Genomic DNA, 27,770 nt, shown 5'->3' with positions numbered 1-27,770 from the left:
CTTTGAATAACTTCAAATGTTAAGCATACTGCCAGGGCACACCCACTACAATAATTGCTATTAGTATCGGTCCAATGCTTTATTCAAGAACATCTTATTATCAAACAGATTAATGTTAATGTAAACGCATCCTACTCTTTGAGTTTTTCTAATCATCCTAGCCATCATGCCATTTTGATTGTATCCAGCTGAATACTTTATCATATTCTTAAGCTTAAGACTTGGAGACAGGTATTTTATTTCAAAGATTTCCAACCTGTTACCTGTGGCCGATTTCTCTTCCATAGACAGTCAAGCTTTGGGAGGAACAGGGAGAATGGCACTATCTAAGATTTTATCACCTATATTTTGGAAACTAAAGCCATTGAAATTTGTTAGAATCTCTCTTATAGATATATACCCAAGAACTTTATATGCTTACTAATTGATACTTGTTAATGAAATGGTTTGAGGGAAAATAAAGTACAAGAATGTATTAAGAAATAGTAATTAATGTTGTTTCATTTGCCAGTCAACTTATTCTTTCCATTATCTGTCAAAATTAAAACACTGTGTTGCATCCTACTAAATTATTCCTGCCATGATGATATTTAATATAGTTGAGATCTCAATGACATGGATAGTTTAAAAGTTGTAGCTGCTTTACATAGATAAACCTTGCTTACTGATCACTTGTTCAGTGACTGGTAGCCATTTGTGATCTTGCCGGCCAACTTTCCAGAAGCAGTAAATGGGAAAGCAGATAGGGAAAGACACAAGTCACTCTGGTAAATGCTCCCAGGCTTCCTGCATTTGCCTGTCATCCACCACCCAGCTTTCCAGTGTTTGCATGCAGCCTGTCCAAGCACTTCCCTAACTCACACACAGCTAGCCCTCCCAAGGCCTTTCCCAATTCCCTGTGGCATTTCCATGCTGCTTATCAGTACTTTCCCTGCTTTCTGTGGTACTTTTAACAACCTGCAAATCTTAGGTACAACAGCAACTGGGACTACTGGGATTGCCATTGCTAAGTGATGTGGTTATGCGACATTGCTCTTTACAAATGCATTGGTTAACAACGGCAATCTCAGTTCCAAATATAGTACTATAGTAACCCAAAGACACCTGTATGTTATTTTATTTGGCAGTCTCCCTCAAATCTGCCCATGCCAGAAATACTATCAAACTGGAAGTGATTGCTGTTGATCAAAAAGCACAAACATTAAGAAAAAAATCAACCTGTGATACATCTCAATCTCATAAATTCATAAATAAGATTTCATGTTTTAAACGAAATTCAAAGAACTTGTGCATTATAAACAATAGTTCTCCTGTGCGCTGCTTGGAGAGTCCAAGCATGGGTTAGATTCAGTCTATTCGCCCAAGGACTGAGTTAATTCTTTGGGCCATGCCTCCTCTCCTCATTGAGGGCCAGTTCAAAAACTCAGTCCAGCCCAGTTCGGACGTGTTTTTGGGGAGTTCCTCAATCTTTGGACGAATAAACTGAACTCTCCAAATTAGTTAGCGCTTTTCTTATTTTTGTCAACTAAAATGAGGACCTGGATTGTTGTTGGGGGCAATATGCTGACTTTGTAAACCGCTTAGAGAGGGCTGAAAGCCCTATGAAGCAGTATGTAAGGCTATTGCTATTGGGCAAAGAAGCAGCGTTTGAAAGATCGCTAACTTGCAGGCTGAGGGAGCTCGGAGTACGAAATTCAAAGAACTTGTGCATTATAAATAATACTTTTCTGTTAAATTTAGAATAAATTTCTAAGTAAACCGCTATCCACTGGTTATATAAATTTGAGATAAAAAACAATTTGTTTATATTTAGAAGTAATTGAGAATACACATTCAAAATCAAATAAATACACACACTTACAATACTTTTGAAAGGAATCAAAATAAACTTAATTAAATTGAATGTTTGACTTAACTTTTGACTCTATAGCTATAAAGGGATATCCAATAGTGGGTATTTTTCTACTACTTGATCTGTAAGCAGAACCACTGTTATTATCTTCTTTCTTATAGGTCTGATGGTCAGCTAATTAAGAGCATATTACTGCAGATAATATAATAAAGTCAGAAATTGCTCATGGATTATAGAAATACCTTTGATTGCATGGATCACATCAAGCTCTAGAAAGTGCTCAGAAAAATTGGTATCTCTGAACATCCCATTGTCCTCATGAGAAACTTACATAGAGCTCAGGACACTATAGTATGGACAGAATATGGGGAAAATCACTGGTTCCAGATTTGCAAAGAAGGGTGATAGAACTGTGTATGCAAAGGATCTGCAAACCTTCATATAAAAGTCAAAGAGCACAGTGAAAAAATTAGACTAAAATAAAAAATAAAAAAAGCAAAAAAATGACAACAAGTAGAACAACCATGCTTAGAATTGACAATGAAGAAACTGACTTGGTGGTAGCTTTTGCCATTTAGCATCTACCATTTACAGTAAAGAAACAAGCAGTCAAGAAATATACCATAGATTAGCACTTGGTACACCAGCTATGAAGACCTTGGAAAAAAATACACACACTGTATTCCCTATGACTCTATGGAAGTGAAAGTTGAAACAACCAGAATAGGAATAGCACTGTTGTGTTTGAACATTGGTTTTGGAGAAGAGTCTTGAGCACATTGGGAACAATCAATAAAACAAACTGATGGATCACTGAATCAAGGCACAAATGACATGGCTGAAATTATCTTATTTAGGACACATTATGTGAAGGCCAAGCTCTCAGGAGAACACTCTAATGCTGGGAAAGGTGAAAAAAAGAAAAGGGCATCCAGTTGCAAGGTGGATGGATTCCGTTACAATGCAATGAGTATTGTAACTGAGTCCATGACCATTAGGAGAGCTGAAAGAATATAGAGACAGACAATCATGGACTAATGTGGTCACTAGGAGTTGAAAAATGTTTTGATAGGCTACACCCTATAGACTAGTAGAAATGGAAGCTTTGATCCATCTTGTGATGATGGCTAAAGAGACTATGTGACTCAAGGGCACCTCTTAGAAGAATACTAGATAGTCTGTGAGCATGAACTATCTAGGTATGTTTTTTTATTACCCAGAATACATGTAACTTATCCATTCATTCTCCACCTTCCATTTGGCTCAAGTGACAAGAAAATAAACTCTTGACTGTAGCGAACTATACAGTTCATCTCTGGCATGAAAGTGGTACCCATTCAAAAAAATCTACTTATATTATGTAGTAGAAGTTCCAATTTCCAAGACCAGTGACAGATATTACGAAGGCCACCTTCACCATAACCATTTTAAGGGTATGGTATATAAAGATTCAAGATGTATCTTAATGCTTTGACTAGGTTAAGTACAACATGGAAAAGCAATGCAACATCAGTACCATAAGTACAGGGGACTTGTTAACTTGGATTATTATGCAAAAGTGGACCAAAACACGTCCTCTGCAATAACTGATTGGGACTAAGAACCAGACTTTTTTTTAAAGATGCTTGGTATAGGCTATACCGTCTCAATTCTAGGGAGTTAAAGAGTTTGTGGCATTATCAGTAGATGTTTACATCTCTTTTTTCTTTTTAGGTCTGATTTTGTAAAGTGATACTGTGAGATGATTTTCAGCTGTTATTTGGCATAACCTAACTGGCACACCTGGTTCTCTTCAGTAACACAATTCTAAATAGCAAGGATCACAAATATAAAATTCTATTTGGACAATAATTATATGGACAGACTTGAGTATTTGAGGGTTATCCAATTCTATGTTCTGTTCCTTTGTTAGGTAAAATAGAGTGAGAATCAGCAGGAACAGAAAGTGGCACAGAAAACATTGTTAGGTCCCTGTTGAGTACACAATCCACTCCTGCCCCTTTCCTAGGAAAATGTAGCAAGCATTTCACCTTGCAGTTACCTATTTACTAGTAGGTTGTTTTCTGCCTTCTGAATCATGTAATACTGTGACTGGCAAGCACCTCTACAACTTACTGTAAAGCAGTGGAAGGGTAACAGTAACCACTGCAAGTGGTTATGATTATACCTTGCCAATTAGGTGCTATTTATATACAATTATTATTCTTCAGGTGACTGGACTAAAGGGCTACCATAAACTAGATTTTCTTTATATATTCACTTTCTGCTTTAGAATGGAACCTAAATGTTGCAGTCTATACAATACAGTCAGTGGGATGTTTTGCTTCCTAAGAAGTACAAACCCTGAAGGGTTCTGACCATCAATTGCATACTTCTATTTTGTGATAGAGACAGGAAATGAAATAGCAGTTTGCTCAGATATAGAAAGATATATATGCCTTGGGATCTGAACAAGCCACAATGGGCCAGGATCACAATACTTATGGGCTTGAAAGTTAGATCAAAAGGAATATTTATACTGGTAATATACTCTTGTTTTTGAACTGAGGAATTTTCTAAAGGCTAGATAAATGGGGATATGTAAGTATGCCCCCTAAAGGTTAGGGAATGTTAGTTCATCTCATTTCTGAAGGCATCCTATGATGGATCTCAGTATCGTCACACAGAATCAACAGTGTTCTGTTTCAGTTTATAAACTTTAGGTGAAGGATAGCTGGCCCTTGTTTTTCTCAGAGCTATAGTTTGAACAGAAGTATGAATACTTCTGAACTAACGACACCAGTGTACCTGCCTTCTTTTAAGGAAACATGCCTATGATCTGCAAGAGAAGGTGGCTGGTTTATTGGTGGGATCTAAGGGAAGAATTAAGAGAAGAATTCCAGGGGAAGCATGGGGAACAAGAAAGAATCTGGACCAGGGATGTGCAGTCACTAGAGGCAGGGGAGGCGGGGCCTCACCAGTCTCCTGAGGGAAAGGAAGAATTTTAAATAACTTTTTTTAAATAATTAAAGCCAGGGTAGTTGCTACCAGATTCAAAGTCACAGTGGCTTGGTGTCTGCTCTCAGTGTTAACTATGGGAGGAGGCCAGAAAACTCAGGGCCTCTTTTGCCTAAGAATTGTTCGCCTTTTAAAAGTTAAGGAGGAGTTAAAAACTGAAAACTTTCATATGCAAAAGAGGCACTGATTCTCCCGCCTCCTGATCGGGGAGCAGCGAATCATGCCTTATGAGCACGCTTACATTGGGCGGACAAGAGAGTTGAGAGAGTTTCCACAGCTGGAAAAGGTGGATCAGACGAAGGGAGGGGGGGATTCAAATTTATTGTAATTTAATTTGTAATTTTTTTATTGTGAGGTTTGTGTGTGTGTTTTTTCTTTCTTTCTTCACAGCGGTGGGGTCGGAGGAGGCAGGGGGGCGAGGCGGCAGAGCACGGAAGCAGCAGGGACATTCTCGCCGCTGTGTTTCAACAGGCCAGGCGTCTCGCATTTATGTCCGCCATAAACGCGAGACACCTGGCCTGTTGGACACAGTGGTGGTGGTGGGAGGAATTGGCTGGGTGGGCTGGCTGGCTGGGGAGGGGAGACCCCTTTAAAGCTCAGCACCGAGCGGGGAGGAGAGCGGTGAGTCCAGGCAGAGAGCAGGTCGGGCGGGGGTGGGTGGGCTGGCTGCAGGCCGGGGCAGCAGGATTGTTCATCGGAGGAGGCGGGGGGCAAGGCGGAGGAGCGCGACGGCGGCGAGAAGCAACACCCCCGCCACTATGTCCGACAGGCGTCTCACGTTTATGTCCGCCATAAATCCGAGACGCCTGTCGGACACAGTGCCGGGGACGTTGCTTCTCGCCGCTGCTGCGGTCTTGCCTCACCAATGGTAACCGTCACCGCACGTCACTGATCTGGACATTGGTTATCACTTCCTCAGCTATAGGCAGTGGAATTTAGGTTAAGATGCTAGACCAAAACCCAGAATACAGTGAGTTCTCTCTTAAACATGGAAGCAAACTGGGTGATCTTGGAGCAATCATTCTCTAAATCCAACCCACAACTCAAGGCTATTGTGGTGAAAAAAAATAAAAGCATGCATTGACTGAAGTTGTATAAAATTAAATGAAAATATAAATCTAATTAATAAATAAATAAAGGGGATGGGTGTTATGTGCTATGGCTATTACCAAAATTCACAAAGTGAAGAAAGATAAATTACCATACCTGAAGGCCTCAACTGCCAGATTGTTACTTCCTAGTATGGCAATAGCTTTTGATATATCAAAGAACTTAGGATTCCCAATCTTGGAACAGATAGATCTGGAGTTTAAAATAAAAGTTTAAAAGGCTACAAAAAAGTTATGGAGCATTGTGTTCTCTGCAGCATCTGTACATCAAATCAAGGCAATCCAGGGCTGAAATTTGGGGACATGTTTTTTCTTCTCCCACAGTAAGATAACAAAATTGGAGTAAGTGAAAGAAGACTTTCAATACCGAATGACACAAAGAGACAGACATTCTCCTAACTGAATTTAGAGAAGCTTCAATAGGAAAAATGAAACCCCAAACTAAGTTTTCTAGTTTGATTGCTTATTCATGTAAAACAAGGCTGGGCAATTAATTTTCCCAAGGAGCCACATAAGAAACTGAGACTGTTATGGAACACTACCTTTGCTGCCCCCTACCTGCAATGGTGCCACCACCCTGCCCAACACTGATGCCATAAACTGGACAGGGACCATGCACAGCCCCATAGGTCATTTAATGCCCAGGTCATTTTACACTGAAGTTTACAGAAAAGCCCCACATACAGATCAATGTTTACATTTTGATTCCATCCACTGGAGTACAAAATGGGAGTCATCAGCATCCTATACCACTGAGCTGAAGGCCTGCCTACCAGCAAAGATGGGAAAGAAAAAGAACTAAAACACAGCAAAACAAGCCCTCAGAACGTATGGCTATCCTAGGTGGGCCTTTATCAAATTTCAAAAAAGACCCTACAGGAGCTCCTCCATAACAGACAATGAGAATAATAAAAGAAGCAATGTTGTCATTCCATACGTTGCAGGAGTATCGGAAAAGCTCAGGAAGATCTTCAACCAACATAACATATGTGCACACTTTAAACCCAATAATATACTAAGGCAGAAGCTTGTCCATCCCAAAGATAAAATATCCAGACCCAAACTAAGCAACATGATATATTCAGTAGAATGCAGTGAGCCATGTGCAGATCTGTACATTGGGAGAAACAAAACAATGCACCTCATAAGCGCATGGCACAACATAGGAGAACAAATTCATCAAGACAAGATTCAGAGTCCATCTACATTTAAAAGACAAAGGCCACTCTTTTGAACCAGCAAAGTCCACATTTTGAACAGAGAGGACCGCTGGTTTGAAAGAGGGGTTAAAGAGGCCATCTATGTCAAAACTGAACAGCCCTCTCTCAACAGAAGGGGAGGGATAGGACATCATCTGTCTGTAATAGCCTTCCAACACTTCCAAGAAGGTTCCATAACCATTTGCATTACTCAGGTGACCCCATGACACAGCTAAATCTCCACATGGTCTTAACAAATCACTACAAGAATGCAAATGACCAGCTGTCTGCAAGGAGTATAAATCCTTCCATTCCTCACCATCCAGTCAGAGCTGAAGAAGCTTCTTAGATGAGAAACAAAAGTCCTTCAAAGAAAAAAAGGAAGTCCAGTTTCTTTTTTAAAAAAGCACCTTTGGGATGCCCAGATCTCATGTAAAGAATTAACTATGACATGGGCAGCAAATAAATTTGATACAGAACCATGAGCAAAATATCCATTATCTCCACTTATTGAGATAAATTTCCCATTTATTAGAGAATAACCAGGTAAAAAGTAATCAGATACCTCTGCAGAGAATGAAATATTTTGGGGAATATTAGGAGGCAGAATATATTTCCCCACAGGAGAAATAGAGAAAAATGTTAACAAAGGCAGAAAGCAGCCCCAACAGATGCCAGAAGTCTTTATAGAGATGGATATTTTGTGCCCATTAAGAAATCCAGGCCAGCCTATTCACAAACAAAACACCTTTAGGTCCAGATGATGGGATTAAGAATTTCCATTCCCCCACCCAAATTGTAAGAACAGGACATGACCTTTAGGGCATGATAGGATTAACCCACCACCATTATAATAGCAAAAGACACCAGACTAAATATATTGCACATTCCATTGCAGCATCAATGCACAACCCCCTGCAGCATCTCAGAACCCTATAAAAATCCATGTACTCATCAAACCATTTTGTAAACTGTCCCAGTATTATATGCTGGTTTTGGTTCTGCTCATCAAAAAACAGTCTTGTTTCCAAATCAGACTCCATTTTATTTCCAGCGCCTTTCTCCTGACTTGGAACTGGACTGGATTTTTCCTCCTTGCAACCACATACCCTATATGATACGATATTAATAAATTATTGCACCTTTACAGACCAAGCTAATTTCAGTTAAATTTTCAGTAAACCTAAGACTTTTAGTCTTCTGAATTTCCTTAACTCAGTCTTCTGAATTTATTTCCAAAAAGATGCTTCAGAGTGCACAGGGACCCAAGCATAGCATTTATCTGCAACATCTTAAAGCTGCTTTAAGAAGCTACAGACAGGTACTCAACCACAGGCATTCCAATGCTCCTTTTTGAAATTCAATCTGAAATATTGAATTTAAATTGCAACTGCAATTTAAATCATTGCAAAGTATTCGCGCAAAAATCATAACAATTGTTTCCTGATGCTATTTTAACACAGGCTTTATGAGCATGCATTACCATAACAGTTCATACATCTATATGTATTTCAAGTATGGAAGATAGCAAAGTAATCCTATATGATTCAGTAATACAATTAGAATGCAAAAGTTTCATGCTTGGAAACTACCTTTAAAAAAAAAGGAAATTCCCACATCCATCAACTCATTTAAGCTGTTGTGCTTTCAAATCTTAATATTCCTGAACGAACCAAAACATTATGGACATCACAACGGGCCGGGGGGAGGGGGGCATACTAAGCCAATGACAAACAGAAGTAAGCGAGAAAAAGAGGATGGGCAAGGAATAAGTTCGCCCTTCTTCAAGTCCACATATAATTCATGACAGGAAAAGCTGCACGCGAACGTTCCTTAAAGGAGATCAAATTAAAATCTCCCTTGCTGAACGCCTCTTGCATTAGGGGAGACGGGTGGGTTGTAACCCGCGAGCAACTTTCATTAAGCAGCCGCGATGGTGTCAAGCACCCGCGGAGTTGCACCGAGCATCCGATTCCAGCCAAGGCAGCATGGATGCACGGAACCAGACCAGCCAAGCCGCCCAAGAGCTTTGTGTACCCAGACGCCCTCCTCCTCCCGCCAGGCCCCACAGAGGCTTTAGGCATCACGTGAGCGGGGGGGGGGGAACCCGCCACTTGAATGCCACCAACGGCGCGGGGAACGGCTTTTGCCGAGGCTCGGCCAAGGGACTCGGAAACGCCGTCCCCCGACTCCCAAAGTTGTTCGGCGTAAGTCACAAGAAGGAGAAAGGGGGGAAAAGGAGCTATTCAATGAAGACTCCCCGCCCCGATTCCATCTCTGGGCGAGAAGAAATAGATTCGGCTGAGGGAAGACGCTGTCCGGCCTAGTAACGTGGGGGGGCGGGCGGCGTGAGTTCACCAGCAAAGAAAAAAAGCGGGGGAGGGGGTCCTGAAATGTGGACACGAGAAGAAAGCCGGCCGGCCGGGCAAATGGCCGCGAACTCGCCACGGCCCGGAAGCGCTCACTCAGGTTGCCTCCCAAGGCTCCTGGCAGGCCTCACGAGTATGCCAGAGACAGTCCCCCTCCCTCCTTTGGCGGCCCTCAACTTACAACGGCATCGTCTCTCCGGCTGTGGTTAAACGCCGTCTCTTCTTCTCCGGAACAGTCACTCTTTCCGCCCCTGGAGAACGGGCCCCGTGAGCATGATATGGGCCTGGCTGGGGCCCTCTCAGAGGGGGTGAAGAACCTTTCACTAGGCCTGCTAGTTGCTGTTGTTGTTGCTGCCGCCGCTTCTAATTCTTCCTCTTCCCCTCCGGCCTCCTAACATGGCGCCGAGGCGCTACCACAGCAACGTTCTGGAGATGGGAAGGAGAAGGAGGGGCCGCGGTGCAGAGGCCAGTAGAACGTGCTGACGCAACGGCGTTTCCCAACCCTCTGCGTCAAGTGACGAAAGAGGGCTCCGGGTAATGCGCTGGACTGTCGCCGCTTTACAATGGTTTGTGGGTAATGTAGTCCTCCAAGGTGATTCGAGCGTTTGAAGTGGGAACGAATTAAAATTTAATGATAACGGTTCCTGCATTGACTGAGCATGCGCCGCCGAAAGGCACGGAAGTTAGTCGTCTTGATTGGTGTTGGGAGAGATGTTTATGTATAGGGTAATTCTTTTCTCCTTTACGATTTGTCAAAGGGGCGACGGGAGGAGATTGAAAGAAAAATCTCCCATTTACACTTAGAGGTAAAGCTTGCACTTCATAGTAATTTGTTTTTCCTTAGAATGTTGTATAATTTTTCGTTTGTGAATTACCTCTTTTCTTTGGTTCATATATATTTGAGCCATTATTTTATTATCCATGGTTTGTGAATAAGTTAGGATTGGAAACAATAGATACTAGTAGAGGTATTTATGCAACATACTAAGTTAAAAACCAAAAAAGCTAAGCTTATGGCTTAGCATATTTGAACCCAGTCTTGTGTCATTAAGGAAGGGGAAGATTTCATTCATAAGCTGCCCGAATAGAAGAATAAAAGCAGACTATTTAAGTATACAAAAGCCAAGATTTTCTAAGAAAAATCAAAATGTCTAATAATTATTGCCTATAATGCCCAAATGAAATACTTATATATTTGACAATATTCTGAGGGATCAGAAGATATGGTGAGACCTGGCCCATTGAATTGCCAAGAGTTGGACGACTAAATGGATAATATCATCATCATCATCATCATTCTATCCCGAGTATAGGATAAAAGAATGAGTAAGAGAGGCATACACTCATATTTGAAATGTGTGCCAAAGGCTGTATTTCAATATTAGTGCAGAACCGAATGTTTGGTGTATAAGTCTTATGGTTCATTAGGGAAGACTGGAAAAAAATACTGCTTGAAAGACTGAGTCTCAAAGTCTCATCATAGCTACTGGTAAAAAAGTCTGAGATCTGTCCTGTAGATCAGTAGTAGCAGGAGAGTTGCATGTTTTTAATTCTATTTTGTAGGTAAATCTGAACCCATTCAAATTGTGCCATTCTAAGTACAAGTATTGAATAGTGCAGCACATCAAAAATGCTGATATTTGAAATCAAGATTTTTGACACTATAAAGACATCTTAAACTATCAAAGAAAGAAATTTAAATCCTCAGATATAAATCCTCTTTATATAAATCATAATTGTCTGGTCTGAATAAGGTGGTCATACCACCGAAAATGCTAGAATATTTGTATTATACATGATTGATTCATAAAGTATTCCACTTCATGATGAGGTATTTTTAATAATCAAACAGTGTGAAAGCTCACATACCGTAATAATGGACTTTGTTATCCAAAGTGTGATTCCTATTTATTTAGAAAGTTATGCGAGTTTTATTTATTTTTGATGAGACAGATTCCCCAAAAATAGTCTTATCAGTGGAAATTATATGAGGTTTTCAGATTTGAATCAAGAGTGAACCTGACTGAACACTCAGTTTACTATGGAACAATAAGAGCAGTACAATATTTTTCTGCCTTTATTGTGTCTACTGAGTGCCAAGTGGTGGACTTCTACTCCTCTTGGGTGATACATATGGCTCACAGGAATGCTTGCAGGCCCCTTATAAGAATCATTCTAGGCATCTGTTGTATGAAGTCACTTGGATTCAAAATCTGGCTTTATAGTCTATTGGAGTTGCTTAAGGTAAAATTTGGCCCAATTATCCTGGAAGAGTTCAAGCCAGTCATCACTGATGAAGTCAACAGTGTTGTCAGTGAGTTCAGTTTCCTGTATTTTAGATTTCTATCACCTACTGAAATCTGGGAAGTGATGATTGGGTCAGGTAACAATGAATGTTTATCTGCAGAAGGGGGTGGTTCTGTATGCCTTGAAGGAGACATATGTCTTGCGCCCTGACCCCAATGAACAGACGATTGCTGTGACCACTTTTGTACTGAATGGATCTGGACAATTTTCATCCAATCTCCAGCTGAGAAGGTGGATGGTATACAGTTCCGGAAGAAGCAAATTATCTGAATTGTTCTTGGTTATAAACTGAGACAGCATTGAAAATGAGGATTATCTCTGAGAGACCCAATATGGTGGTAGAGTCCATCCTGTCTTCCTTGATTTCTCTGTCACCTTTGATAGCATCGATCATGGAATCATTCTGGCCCATGTTAAAGAATTGGGAGGCACTTTGTTATAGTGGGTTTCCTCCTTTGTTTGGATTTCAGTCCATTTAATGTTGGTAGGAGGAACGATCAGATTCTACCTTGAGAGGTAGACTACTATCTTGGCACTCCTATTTAACATCTAAATTAAGCAGCTAACGAAGTCATTTGTTCATGTGGGTGTGGTATTATCAGTATCTCCAGCCAGGATCAATTGATGCCATTGAGGTCCTTTTGTTTGCACCTGGAAGCTGTTGGGGTCAGGATGTGGAGAAATGCACACTAGCTCAAAACGTTGGCCAGACTGATTGGCTATGGATATTGATCCTCCTTCCTGACACCAGAAATTTCCTACATTTAATTCTGGCTGGGGGGTGCACTTCGCCAGTCAGAGTGTGCAATCTGGGAGTCCTCCTGGACTCAGGTTTCTGCTTGATGAGTAGATAGCAGCCATGGCCGGAGGGGTCTTTGCCTTGAGCACAAATTGCACCCATTCCTGAACTTTGTTCTTAGTGACTCATGTCATAGTCATAATGCTAATAAAGTGATTACATTTGGATTACTTTAACACATTCTGCTTGAGGCTACCCTTGAAGAGTAGCTATCTAAAATGTATCTGCATGATCAGTTTTTGGTTTTTCTCAATACATTCATGTAGCACTATTGCTCAATGAGCAGCACTGGTTCCCAATTGGTTTATGGGGGTTATGGCTGATAACAGTTGTTTTAATCTGTGCACACTGTCTGGAGTTATTGGTGTGAGATGGGTGGGCCATCTGCATCATTTTTGTTTCCAGATTCAGGGGCTAATAGGTGACCCACTACATCTTTGTGAGCTTCCCAATAGCACTTTATCAATCAATGTTAAAGGCAGTGAAGGCATTTCTCCATTAGTGACTAAGAATACATAATGAAGTAATGTAATGCTTCCACCTCCATAACTTGTTTAAATAGGGTTATTTAATAATTGAAATGAAACTACAGACCTTTTGTCACCTGTGTTTATTTCTCCACATACAGTAATGGTTACCATTCTTAAGACCATCATGAAAGAAATGCATGCTTTTATCTCTTCAACCAGATGCTGAGTGTTGTTTTTATCTCTACATTTGAATAAAACATGTTTACTAAAGTATTCCTTTGGCTAGAAGAAAAGGTGGAAATCACATGACTCCTAGGATGACAGACAGGGTTAAGAAAGTGAAATCTAACATGTCATTAGAATTGAGTCCTGGTGTTGTCAAAATGCAGCAGCATTTCTTTCCTTCAGATTGTTGTTTCAGTATTGTTAAAAAGTAACACTTTGGATGGTAGTTTTTCCAGATTTAGATCATGTGAATAAATGTTATCTGCAGGCCAACAAACATCTACAGGCAGTTAATGACAAAAATTAGGATTGAAATTTCATCAAGTGATGCAGTTTAAAGCATGATGTCATGTGACCACATCACTTAATGACAACAATCATTAAGTGGCATGCCCCATTTCCATCATAAAGTGAGTTCTAGGCTGCTTGTACCTAGCCAGCAGGCAGGTAAACCACAACGCAAGTGTAGTGCTGCCAGGAATGGGTGCTGCTAGTCAGGGGAAGAGTGCAAGCAGCTCAACAGAGTGACGTGACCTCTTTCAGTTTCCCCATTATCTTTGCTTGTGAGAAGGTAAGGAATGGTGATCACATGACTGCTGGATGCAGCAACTGTTGTAAATCTGTGAGCTGGTTACCAAGAATCCAGATTGTGATCCTGTGACCATGGGAACTTTGAACATTAATTGTAAGTGTCCTTGTATAGCGCCATTGTAGCTTCAAATAGTTGCTAAATGAATGGTCAGTAAGCGAGGGTTGCCTGTAAGCATTTCCTGCCAAAACTTGGGTTTTGACAATAGAGGGCTGACAGTACTGAAAAATATTAATACTATCCACACATTCCTGTGAAAAGCCAAACTTGACAGCAATTTTCTTTGATTTTATCAATTGTCCTTAATCAGTTCAACAAACTTTTCCATGTGAAAGTCCTCAGTTGCTGTGATAGGTTGTCCACTTTGTTTTTGATATTATAAATCAACTCTTTTTTTTCATTGTTTCACTTTTTTTTTGCCCAGCTACTCAGTACTCACATCAACACAGTTATCACCCCAAAAAATCCTGTATTTGGTGGTGAATTTCACAAGGGGAGTGGGGGAACATTCCATTAACAATCAAAAATTCAATCATTGAAGCACACTTAGTAGCTTTCACTTCACAAGCAATAACAATATACTGTATTTTTCAGAATATAAGATGCACTTTTTCCCCCTAAAAGAGGGTGAAAATTTGGGTGTGTCATATACACCAAATGTAGCCACACCCACCTGCCGATCCCCACCCTTTGGTTTCTGTCTCCCAGCAATTTGCCTCCTTGCAGCAAACAGCCTGCTTCTGCTTTAGCTTCAGCATAGCCTGATTAGCACAAGCAGCTGATTGTCAGTTGGATCAGCCTCCTGACCATCAGTTGTTTCAGGCTGCAGGGATTGTCTATTGCCTCCATATGGCTGCATTGTAAAAGGACTTTTGATATAACTGAACAAGTACCAATATTCTTCTTTTCCTTTACTGCATAGCTTAAGTACATGTTGTCATAAACTTGATAACCCATAGTTACTTTTCTAAGAACAATAATTTTGAAGCTTTTTCTTTAAATGTGTTCAAGGAATATTCTGCAATTTACGAGATATTCTATAAATTTTCATTCATTTTAGATAAATGTACATATCTTCAAACTTTAGATTTCTATTTTTTTTAAAAAGTAAATTAGTGAATGTATATTTTACAACAGTATTACACAACAATCATTAACATTAAATTTAACAAGACATAAGAGGGCAACTTTTTAGACTTCTTAGTCAAATTCCGGATTATTCTTGAAGAGATATTCTGCCTGTTGATTAAAAAAAATCCATGTAAAAAGATATGTTCAGTTTCTCTAGGTTAAAGAGAGCATTGCATTTCCTAAAATTAATAGAAGTGGCCTGAATTATTATTAGATAACCCTGGTATTGGTGAAGGATTAGATAGTATCTTGAACCAAAGCTATAATAGCAGCATCTGCTTGGAATTCACAGTACAATTCCTGCTACAAGCAATGCCATTATGAAAGTGTGCCTCAGATGTGGAAGAGAACGTACAGTATATCTGGAATCCAAATCAAAGAAGAATGTAATCAACAGAGACAGAGAGCATATTGGAAAATTGTTGAACTCAGGTTCTATTAATCAGATGAAAACTTGCATTAGCCAAATCACCCACCATATTGAAATGACCTATTAATTAAAATCAAAATCCAAACCAAAGCTACCTCCATAAAATTACACCAAGGAGGATCTATCTCAAAACAAGATAACCTGTGGTTATACCCTGAAAGATAAGGTCTATTGTTATGCAAATTAATGTTTTAAATTTTCTTGAAATATTTGTAAACTGTATGTCAACTGAATAAACTTGTTCCCCTTCCCTTGTCATTCTATGTTGATCACCTAATAAACTAAATTAGACTAACTATTTTGTCTCAGCCCTACCCCACATTTTTTTACTGATAATGTGTCCAGTGTGTGTTATGATGTTTCATTGTCTTATATATGCTAATGTCTTCTCATTTGATGTCCCCAAATAGAAATCTTATCCATATGTACCTGGAAGTAAACAATCATTTACACGGGGGAATGTAATTTTAAATAGATAGGACTGCACTATCCATGGTAGAAGATAGTTACAAATTGAAGTGTATAGTAAAACCTGGGAGGAAAATACGTTGCTACAAGAGAAACAATATTCTATGCATACCAATAAGACTGACTTTAGAGCTAAAATCAACCAAATGTCTGTTTTTAGGACTATATAAAAATGCTTATAACTATCCCTGATGGTTAGCTTATAGGTTAACAGCAGATGTATTATCTTTAGCATGATGAATAGAAATAAGAGGCCACATTAGAAAGTCTTATGGGGTATTGTTGAGTTAGATATACAACATGTTTTTTTTTTTTTCCTACACCGGGTAAAATACAGCTTCAAAAAACAAGCCTTTTTTGAAGGAATTTTGCTAAGGGCATTGTAGATTGTATAGAGTAACCGATAGATTTATTGTAGGTGTCTTATAAAGTTATAATAACACTTTCCAGTATTGCTGCAACTAGATCTATAATAAATGTATAATAAATAAATAACTAAAGTTTACAAATAAGTAATAACACTATTTCTGTCTCCTATATAGGGATGGATGGACAGATGGATGGATGGGATGGACAGACAGATATTTCCTTACCAGAAAGTCAACCGGGTCATCTGGCCTAACCATGCAACATTGATTCAAGCCTTGCATAAGTGTTGGCATCACATGCTTCATTAAGTAGTTTCTCAGTGGAATTGATTGGGTTTCCAGAAGTTCTTGTTCTTGCCGCTTCACTTCTTCTAAACGCTTATTCTAAACACAGACAATTAAATTGCATTTAAACATAATAAAGTCTAGAGCAATCATATTAAAAAAATGATTTTTTAAAACCTATTTTCAGATCATATACCTGACTTTAGTCTGGTGAATTCTACATCCACTCGTTATTAAAATGTAGCGAAGTTTGCATAGGCTACAGCATATATCATGCATATGCCCAAGAGAAAATGTCTATGGTGATGTTTCCCGTATGTATCTTTCTATATAAATCGTATATTAACCAGCTGGGCATGTTTCAGATATACATGCATGTATACTCGGTAGGGGGACGCAATGGCTCAATGGCTAAGACTCTTGAGTTTGTCGATAAGAAAGGTCACCAGTTCGGCAGTTCGAATCCTTAGTGCCACAAAATGGAGTGAGCTCCTGTTACATGCCCCAGCTTCTGCTAACCTAGCAGTTTGAAACACGTAAAAATGCAAATAGAAAAATAGGAACCACCTTTGGTGGGAAGGTAACATTGCATTCCATGTGCCTTCTGGGTTTAAGGACACATGACCATGGAGACATCTTCGGACAGTGCTGGCTCTTTGGCTTTGAAACAGATGAGCACTGCCCCTAGAGTCAGAAACGACTAGCATATATGTGCGAGAGGAACCTTTACCTTATTTTTAAAGCAATGGAAGTGATGCCAATCATAATTGCGATATCAGGTGACCCCAAAAAATGTCATGTAATTGCCCGGTGTAAATTTATTTCCCCAAAACCCCCAGCGGACATCATATTTCAGACCTCCCACTAGGAATGAAAATGCTGCAAGAATTTATTTCTTCAGATACAAAGACTCAACAAAAAGATCAAATGTAACAAACAGTAATGACATTATGAAAAGTACATAGCAACAATTTATGTTTGGTATCAAATCCACACTGTTTATCCTAATATGAAAGTGGAAATCATCTAAAGGGCTAGAAGCAATTCTCTTATGCAGAAGTTTCCATTCATTCATTTTTAATGACTTGATTTAGTATCATTTTATTAATTTTTGACTGTATAAAGACTTCACATCACAAATTTTAACACAAAAAACATGGAGGTGATTTGTCCAAAGTTCAATGTATCTACAGTATATTAATTAACAATAGCTGTAACTGCAATAGCTATTACAGTATGAGTGAGCCATGTTCCTTTCTTAAATCTATTTATTGTTTCTTACCAGCATGTCAAGCTAACACAGATAATTTATCACTAAAACAGTATATCTAGTTTTGTTAATTTATTTCAGGCCAAAGTATGCTCAACTTGCATATTTGTAAATTATCATCAACAACATTCACAATATGCAAACTTTTGTCAAAATATAGCCCAAATGATAACATCATGATGCATGTGGAAATGTGCCAGTAAGATAATGATGATGCAGGGCTGCTTTCATCATATGCCCTATAGCCTTTCCTGCAAATGCCTCTAGTTATAAAAATTACATGATGCCTAGAAGTCTCTGATGACCTTACAGTAAGGAACGGAACGCACTCTAGTGACTCTTACTATTAATACCATAGAACGGGTGCCAAATGTGGTGTCATATTTGGACTTTTCCCCCCTTTGCTAAACCAGCCATGGCTGTGGCCAGGGTGTGATGCATCCAGCCTGCAGGCCGCAAGTTTGACAGTACTGCCATAGAAGGTTCTTCTGAGGGAAGGAAATCTCCATATCCAAAAATAAAAAAATCACACCTCCTTTAAGCTTTCTGTTTTCGTCATGTTTATAGACAAATGCTGGATTTTTCAATACTTTTTGTTACAAAAACTTATTTCCATTGAGTGAAACTTTCTACTCTCAGTTTCTACAGAACAGTTATCAGAAGCTTTCTCAACAGGATCTGGAGTGCTGCTTGGTTATTTGGTGTTAAGAGATATAGGAGGTAAATGGGATATAAGAGATATAGGAAAGTGGGAGATAAAAAATGTCATGGAAATAAACATTGACATTTAGAGCATTAGAGGGAAATGTGGCACCTTCCTCTTTTGGCTAAACTATGGGATCTTATACAATCTATTTTTATTTAATATTAAAAAGTATTTATTTGTTGCTGAAGTAGACCTTCATTTGGTAATTTACCAGTTATAGTTAAATCTGGTTATAAAGATTTAAAATCCATTCATATTATTCAACTGCTTCCTAACTACTACTTGTCTGGGATTGCTACTCTCATGGAAAATGTTCTGATTTGGTTGATTGAAAACTGTTTTGTTTGGGGAGGGGAAATAGAAGCAAAGCAGGAATTGAAGATTTCTGTCTACTTTTTGTAATGTGTTACTATCAATCCTTTTCAATATGTTACTATCCATCCTTCCCATAACCCTTAATTTTGACAAGAGCTAAAAATTCCTTTTTATTGATGTTTCCCTTATAAAAACCAGTCCTTTGCTATTCCAGTATGTCTGAATTTCTACAGGATTAGCTACTTGCTCTTATCTTGGTGAGTCACCAATCTTCCATTACTTATGCATCAAATGGTAAAAGGTCCTTTTACTAAGTAATCAACACTCAGATCAGCATAGATTAACTCCAAGGTCAATTTCAGATTAACAATCAAGTAAGCAATACCCCAATCAAGAAACTGCCAAAGAGCCATTAGTAAACAGCCAAAACAAAGAACCCCTAAGACCATCCACACCCACACAGACAGGCAAGATAACAGAATATAAACTGATAGCAAACAGCACTCCTTACTAGCACTGATGATATTACCTAGTTAGGGTAATGAAATGTCTGCAAGAAAACAAGCAAATTCAGAGAGCATCAAGGACTTCTAAAAGGGTCGTTCTCCATTCAAAGTGTCTTCTTAAGATAGCCCCTTGCTTAATTCTCAGTGGAATAGTGTACGATTAAACTTCTCATTTATTTCTCAAAATTCCCATCCTCTTATGCTCCTTTTGACTTGAATGTTTTTTCCAGGGGATTCTGTCTAGTAGTTCAGTAAGATTGTTGAAATTGGATGTCATAAAATGTATTGTGCCTATATGACTATATCCCAATTTCCTTTTATATAATGTCTTGAATCTCAAGAATGTGTTTTTGTTACCTGTAAAATTATCACTACTTTTCTCTCTTCAACTGGTTCCTTTCTGTTAATTAGGATCAGATTTAGTAGCGCTCCAGCAGAAATAGGTAATACTATGTAAGATGACATAAAATAAAGACTATAGCAAGATTTGCGCAGAGGGATAGAGATTATAATAGGAGGTAAAATTGACATGTCTATTCCTGTTCTCAAAAATTGTTTGCTGTCTCTTTCTAGTCATGGGACAACTAGGTAATGCACATTTGTCAGTTCTCTAAGGCAGACTAGAAAATCAAGTTTATAGTAACAAAATATTGCAAAATTGAATGCACTTCCCATCTCCCTCCCTTAATCTTCATGAGAACTAGGGAGAATCTTGTCTAAGATGTTTACTTAGGCTACACATCTGGTACAAACTCAAATTTCTTTCATCTGACCATTGTTTGGGTTGTGTCTCTTCTTCCTATTCTTCAAGGAAATTCTTCCTTCCTATTACATCAACCTTTGAAATAAGTTAAAAGTTGAATGAACTGAATTTTAAAGTACTGAAGGAATTTGCTGAAAGTCTGGCTAAATATTTATATATTAATTTCTCAATTTTTGAGAACAGGCAAACTGTTGAATGATTTGAGGGCAAATGTCCTGTTTTCAAAAGGTCTGGAAGATAATATAAATATGGGAATATTACATCAATATAAGTGAAGATTCTAGAGATTTTCAAACATTTTTTAAAAAGCAATGATTATCAGGGGCCAGCTTGGACTGGCAAAGATATAGGTTTGCCCCCTAATTGCATCTCTCTTTTTAATTAACTTCCATAGTAATTAGTGAGAATGCTCTAAATAGAAAATTTGATACTATTTTGCTACTTTGATACTAGCAAAAGAATTTTAAAAAGTACTCCATAATACCTTGATTAGCACATGTGTGCTGGCATAATGATTAACATGAAATAGCAGGTATGAAAACTACGCAAAGAACACTAATCACAAAATTCCTCATTACATTGAAGTGAGGTTTCAAATGGGATGTTAAAAGATTCATTTCTTGGCCCGATATGTCTCAATATTTGAGTTGCAGGAAGAGATAACATGAGTCTTAATCAGATTTGCAGATGAGATAATGTAATATACAAAAATAAAATTCAAAGAAATGTGCTGAAACATTAACATAAAACGCTAAGCTATTTGTATTTAAAAAAAAAGAATTCAGATCTAGATATATAGAACCGGTTATACTTGGCAGTAGTTTATGTGGAAAAGATTTAATCATTGTTGACTACAAACTGTATATAAGTCAGCAGTGTTATGTGGCTTGAAAAAATATTAATGCAACTTTAGGCTGCATTTACAGATATTAATTTCCAAATCAAAGGAAGGGATACGTCTAGTGTATGTTAGACCCACTTGAGTATTGCATCCAATTTTGCTCCTCCCTAGAAGGCACATTCCCCAAGAAAGTGGGGAAAGTTCAGAGAAAATCAAGAAAGATTATCAGGGGACTGGAAATTAAGTCCTGTGAAGAGAAGCTCTGGAGATGTTAAGACTTTAGAAAAGAAGACCTAAAAGAATGTCAAATAAGGAAACTAAGTCACATAGGGAGCATGGTTAACAAAAGGTAACTTGGCACTGTTCTTTGACCACATTTTAATGTGCTGTCAAAGAACACATGTATTTAATGTCATAAAAAGAACATTTTACTCTATCGCAGGAGACATACATAAAACAATGAATTAACTTTCATGAAAAAAAAATTGGTGAAATTTCCTAACAGCAGTTGTACAATTAAATCTATTGCAAGGAAATGCTGGGTACTTGTTCACTAAATGTTTGAAGTAAAGGTTGGACAATCATCGTTTGTCTGGGGTGCTTCAGGGTGAGTTCCTGCCACTTAGGACTGGGGTGAACTCAATGGTAATATCCAACTCTTTTTTTAGCTGTGCTCAATTCATCTTTATCACTGCTGCTGAGAATATTTATTAAGAGTTTCAATATAAAATATTTAAAACTCTTAGCAGCATTTGCTTCCAAACAAACTAAACAGAAAAATCAGATCCAGATAGTCCTCAACTCACAACCACAATTGAGGCCAATATTTATGTTGCTAAGTGAGGCATTTGTTAAGTGAGCTTTGCTTCATTTTATGACACGATTGTTAAGTTAGTGACCCACTTGTTAAGTGAATCTGACTTTCCCATTGACTTTGCTTGCCAAAAGATTGCAAAGGTTGATCACATGACCCAGGACATTGCAACCATCATAAATATGAATCAATTGCCAAGCATCTGAATCTTTTTCAATTTTTTAAAAAAAATTTAAAATTTTATTTTATTTTACATATACCTATATTTATGTGAACAGTGTGGCACCAGGGTGTCATACATTCTAACCAAGCATCTGAATCTTGATCATGTGACCAGGGAGATGCTGCAACACATAAGTGTAAAAATTGTCATAAATAACTTTTTTCAGTGTTGTAACTTTGTACGGTCACTAAATGAACTCTTGTAAGTCAAGGACTACCTGTATAGTGCTTTCTGAAAGATAATTTTTTTTATCTTTCCACCTCCTTTGGTAAGAGATATGTAAATATGCTAAAATTTTCTTATATTTAGGATTAACTTACCCATTCTTCCCAGTTTGCTATTTTCTTGGCCCTTTCTTCCAACTCCTGTTTTTCCAAGTCCGCTTTTTCTTTAGCTTCTCTTGCAAGGCGTTCTTCTGCTAGTTTCCGTTCAAATTCTTCCTTTTCTTCATCTGTCATACCATAATTTCTAGGTTCACCAATGTTTTTGATTATTTCTTTTGTTATAACTCTGTTTTCCAGGCCCTCAAATTTTGAAACATCTTTCAAGTATAAAAAGGCAGGATAGAAAAAAAACTGTGAGTTACATAAAATTAGATTCAATGTTATTACTTTTTAATTGTTATAAACAAGCCAGTTGCTTTCACCATTAAAAATGTATCCTTGCAAATTTAGCAAAAATTGTTCCAAATGAATGGCACCAAAGTGGATAGATAGATAGATAGATAGATAGATAGATAGATAGATAGATAGATAGATAGATAGATAGATAGATAGATAGATAGATGATAGATAGATGATAGACAGATAGAGATAGATAGATAGATAGATAGATAGATGATAGATAGATAGATAGATAGATAGATAGATAGATAGATAGATAGATAGATGATAGATAGATATAGATGTATGTATGTATGTATGTATGTATGTATGTATGTATGTATGTATGTATGTATGTATGTATGATAGAACCCAGAATAATGTTTGTGTGGAGCAAAAGTAATGAAATTTGTCAAATGTACAAAATTGTTCATTAAAACAGTTTTAAAAAGTAGATATGGAACATCTAGGGTTCTATAACTGTTATCGATAACAGCAAGAAAATATACAATTGTGGACATTCCACTATGATAGCTTCATAGATATCTAAGCAGTCATTTAATTCATTTGCTTGTCATATTTATATCACATCTTTCCTCCAAGACCTCTAGGCAACATATATACTAGTTCTTTCTCTAATTTTCTTCCATAATAACTATTGTGTAAGATAATGTGATAAACTGATTCTGACATGACACAACAGTGTTTCTTCAAAGAATATGATAAATCCTCTATGTTGAAAGATGAAAATCATCTTTTCCAAATAAAATCCTTAACCATGTTGAAAACCTTTTCTAACCAGCCACTTTGTAATTTTCTGGCTTGCTGATTAAACACAGGATATCAGAGAAGAAGCATTTTGCCTGACTGGGCAAAGTCAGACTAGCTTCTCGAAACAGCATCCTTATTCTGTAAGACAGTATAGTGCTGAGGAGAAAAAGAAATGGTGAGAGAATCCTGCCTAACATCATTCAAGCAGAGGGCACACACAATCTTTCTCTAACTATCCTTTCTTCAATAAATTCTAAACAGGTACTTTTCTTTCGAGAGTGATCAGGCCAGGAAAGAAACAGATATCAGAAAAACTATTGGAATTCTATTATTAAAGTTATTGTTAATTTATTTATCAATTGATTAATTATTAATTAAAACAGAATCTTGAAAACCTGAATTCCCTCTCACCCTATTATACCTAAGAGAATCTTGAAACAGGCTGATTACTGTTTTTATTTGGAATCTCCTGTGTTTGTGACAGAGAAAGGGAAACTTTTTTTCCTATAATCCCTTTTTCTCAATAAAGGAAATGGTAAATTATCAGCATACAAATGTAAACAAAAAACAAAAAACATGTAGCTAACTAACGATATTGCCCAACTGGGTAAAGAAATGGCTGCAAGAAAACAACCAAGCTCAGAGAGAACCAAGGACTCTCCCTTTCCACCCTGAGTTACATATATTCTCTTCTACTGGAAACTTAAGTAACCATACTCCATTTTGTTTCTAGGGATTTGGTTTAATAGTGGAATTTCTCATTAAAACTTTTGCCATATGCAAACATTTCCTTCTGTGTTTTGAGCTACATGTTCTTTTCTCTTTTTCCTATATTAGGTTAGCATGGGAAGGCCCTGACCGAGCATTAAAGAATTCAGGATGGACAATTAAGGTACATCAGGAGGTCCAACTTGATTGGTGGTATCCCATCATAAATATGAGTAGTTGGAAGCCAGCGAAACTGAAAAGAGATAGTTTGGGCTGAGAGGCTGTTATTTGTACCACACATTGAGACTGCATAATTGGGAACGGATTTGAATCTGGCCCACCCTTCTCTTGCTTACCACTTTTGTCAATAAACAAATAGCTTCTGAATACAGGTAGTCCTTGACTTACAACCATCTATTTAGTGACCATTCGAGGTTACAATGCTGCTGAAAAAAGTGATTGATGAACATTTTTCACATGACTGTTACAGCAGCCCCATGGTCATGTGATCAAAATTCAGCTGCTTGGCAACTATATTTATGATTGTTGCAGTGTCATGTGATCAACTTTTGTGATTTATCAAGCAAAGTCAATTGGGAAGTCCGATTCACTTAACAATTGTGTTACTATCTTAACAACCGCAGTGAGTCATTTAACAACTATGACAAGAAAGATTGTAAAATAGGACAAGACTCATTGAACCACTGCCTTGCTTAGCAATGGAAATTTGGGGTTCAATTGTGATCATAAATTGAGGACAATGTGTAGTAAAAGAAATAAGGATATTTATAATATAACATAAAATAATTAATTGTCATATATCTGAATAAAGTGTTTAGCAGCATATAATTAGTTCATTTAGAAAGACTATATGAACTGTATTTGATTTTGTGAGAAGATTCTTCAAAGAGAACTCACACATTCACTTGACAAGTGTGAATAGGTTCATGTGTGAGAAAAGGATATGTTGTGTGCAAAAAATGTCTGAATAGGCAGGGTATAAAGTAGATGCCAGTCTGGAGCCTATTCCCACTGTTACTTCATCTTTTGCTGGTCTCCCCAGTAATAACCAAAAACTTCTCCAATCATCAGTATGGCCTTTCATATGAAAAAAAGTCACCCAAATTTATCTCATTGCTATTAATAACATATCATATCATTTGATCTGATGCTATTTTATTTTCATGATTTAGTGATTATTGTTGTGGTGAAACAGAGGCTGTCTGGATTTTGTAGAAGTGTTGATTTCTTTAATTACCACACAATGCAGCTGAGGTTACATATGCTGGCTGTGGAAGGCAATAATCCCTTTTTATATTTTAATTTTCTTCTATGACTTCCTTTTCACATATTGAGAAAATTGGTTCGGTATGAGAAATTGAGACCGGAAGGCATAATTAAAATAATTAAGCTATTGTTTCCCTTCATTTACTGTTTTCAAGTTGGCTTAACAAAATTTGATGTATAATACTATGCATGTTTTAATTTTAATCATTTGTTATCTATTGATAGTACATGAAAATGACATAAGGGATCATAATAGTAGTTAAAATGGAATGGAATTAAATGTATCTTATATCTTACCAATATATTGTGGATGTATTTCTATTTCATCAAAATAGTTGAGAACAGTTTCATCCTCAGTGTTTAAGTCCCTAAAAAGACTGAGGGCTCTTAAATATCGATCCTGGGCATAATGCGTTCCAGCAACAACGCTTTCGGGGAGATTCATGATTCGGTTTTTCAAGAATTCATCAGAAGCATTCAAAGAAATAACATAGTCTACAAAGGAAAAAACATTCCAGATATTAGAATGGTAGTAGAGTGACCTGCTTAGTTCATCTTTTGAATTACCTTTCTGTACACAATGATGAATCAGTAGTATTGAGATCCTGTTTAAAACAATATATAAAGGGTATATAAAGATTACAAGAATGCTGAAATGTACATGGCTTACATGGAGACAAAATTGGATTTGAAACTACCAAGCAGACATCCAACTTTACATAATTAAAGATATCTTTACTATTCTATATGTATCTTACATATCTATAGACAAAATATCAATGTGAATAAATAATTTTTGAAAGACTGAATTCACATATTGTGCTGATTCAAAATATGATTTACTCAGTCGTAGTTTGTTGCACAGCATTAACAGGATGACAGGGAATAGTATTTCATCACTTAAATACTATAATTTACATATTTTAGGACACAAGTATAATAAGCGGTTGCATGATGACATCATTGTGTGTCTGTTACTTTGGCATCATTGCAGTTTATTACATATGATGCTGTGTGTCTTGAAGAATCCAGAATTAGCTAGAATTACGCATGATACTTTACAAAGCATGTTTTACAAACCATGCTGGCTAGATTCAAATATAAATAACAAACCATTATATTAGTGCAATAGGTGGATTAGTGAAAACTCTTTGTGATTTATTTACCATTAGATGTATAATCCACCTCTTTTATTTATGTGAATATCAAGATATTTACTGCAGTTGAATTGTTAACTATAATTAATTAATTGTATTTTTGTAAATTACTGTTGTCTGCACATTTTTAATAATTTCAGTAACAAGTGATACCTGCCACAATGTTGCAACATAAACATACCTAACTTGGTGTTAATCAGTCATATCTTTTCCCATTTTATTCCCCATTGAATGTTCAGCATTTTCTGGCTGAATATTCTGGATTTATGAGAAATCCAGTCTCACATGAAGGAAATGACTTGATAGGTATACAGTAAACTAATATTGAATTTAAGAAGTGTTTAACCAAGTTATTTGATTTATTTAGTATTTTATATATTCTATAGCTCTTGTCCACTGATTACGGAAATTGGCTAATAATGAGCTTTACATTTGGTTGCCAATATCTTTTTTAGGATAGATATTGTCCTGATTATATTGAAGGTAGAGGCATTTAAGACTATTGAAAAGATATTTTGACCCTTTCATTTGAACAATTTAAAATTTATCAATGTCCAGTTAGCAATTCTGGGATTAGTTTTGGAGTATGAAGTAGCTTTTCCTTAGACATTTTTACTCTATTTCCCACCTGGTTTTCATGCCCCTTATCTTGCTGGACAATTTAGTGGATTCAGAACTGCATTGGCTGGATAAGTCTGTGTTTCTCACCAACTTTTTATATTGATCAGTATTTAAAATAATATCTCACAGATGGGATTTGAGGTTGTGAAATCATTATGCTTGCAGTTATTTTTAAAGAAATTGTGTAGGAAAATATGCTTCTGTAAACTATGAATGAGGGAAGGTCAAAGGCAATATATAAACATTCTTCCCCTCAAATACTTGCATCTTCAGCTTATATCTTTTTACACTATAAATGCCATGGATGAAAAATATGTGTTAACAGAAGAGGATGTGGGAAAATAGAAAGCAAAGAGCCTTTAGTTTTCAACAGTATGTCACTTACATTTTTATTATGAATGCTTATCCACATTTTCTAAATCCCATATGACTACAACCAGTCTGTTTAAATATATAGAGTTGAAATAAATATTACAAGTACACTTACCAGGAGTTATTAATTTGTCATAGCGATTCATTTTGCCTCTCAGATCATCATCTTCCTCCTCCTCTTCAACTATTTTTTTTAAAACATAAATTAGCATGGTT

The 27,770-nt window shown here is 37.2% G+C and overlaps 2 protein-coding genes across 4 annotated transcripts in view; both read right to left on the bottom strand.

The window, feature by feature from the left end:
• PAPOLA (poly(A) polymerase alpha) overlaps nt 1-9,988 on the bottom strand; it is a 43,129-nt gene extending 33,141 nt beyond the window's left edge. For both annotated transcript variants that reach the window (XM_014055575.2, XM_087726120.1), the window contains exon 1: nt 9,708-9,988. In XM_014055575.2, the coding sequence (XP_013911050.1) occupies nt 9,708-9,715 (8 nt within the window). In that variant the 5' untranslated portion in view covers nt 9,716-9,988. The remainder of the gene's footprint in view (nt 1-9,707) is intronic.
• Nucleotides 9,989-14,812: 4,824 nt separating this feature from the next.
• AK7 (adenylate kinase 7) overlaps nt 14,813-27,770 on the bottom strand; it is a 40,383-nt gene continuing 27,425 nt past the window's right edge. The window contains exons 14-18 of one of the 2 annotated variants that reach the window (XM_087726130.1): nt 27,670-27,738; nt 25,702-25,899; nt 22,357-22,577; nt 16,539-16,697; nt 14,813-15,155 (exon numbers count right to left, since the gene is read on the bottom strand). In XM_087726130.1, the coding sequence (XP_087582256.1) occupies nt 15,117-15,155; nt 16,539-16,697; nt 22,357-22,577; nt 25,702-25,899; nt 27,670-27,738 (686 nt within the window). In that variant the 3' untranslated portion in view covers nt 14,813-15,116. Of the gene's footprint in view, nt 15,156-16,538; nt 16,698-22,356; nt 22,578-23,415; nt 23,566-25,701; nt 25,900-27,669; nt 27,739-27,770 lie in introns of those variants that run through there. The other variant, XR_015698092.1, reaches the window with a different exon arrangement.

The sequence above is a fragment of the Thamnophis sirtalis genome, unplaced genomic scaffold (assembly GCF_051295495.1).
Source record: "Thamnophis sirtalis isolate CommonGarterSnake01/CBP01778 unplaced genomic scaffold, rThaSir2_p1.2 scaffold_1, whole genome shotgun sequence".
NCBI lineage: Eukaryota > Metazoa > Chordata > Lepidosauria > Squamata > Natricidae > Thamnophis > Thamnophis sirtalis.
This window is presented reverse-complemented; position numbering and strand designations above follow the sequence as displayed.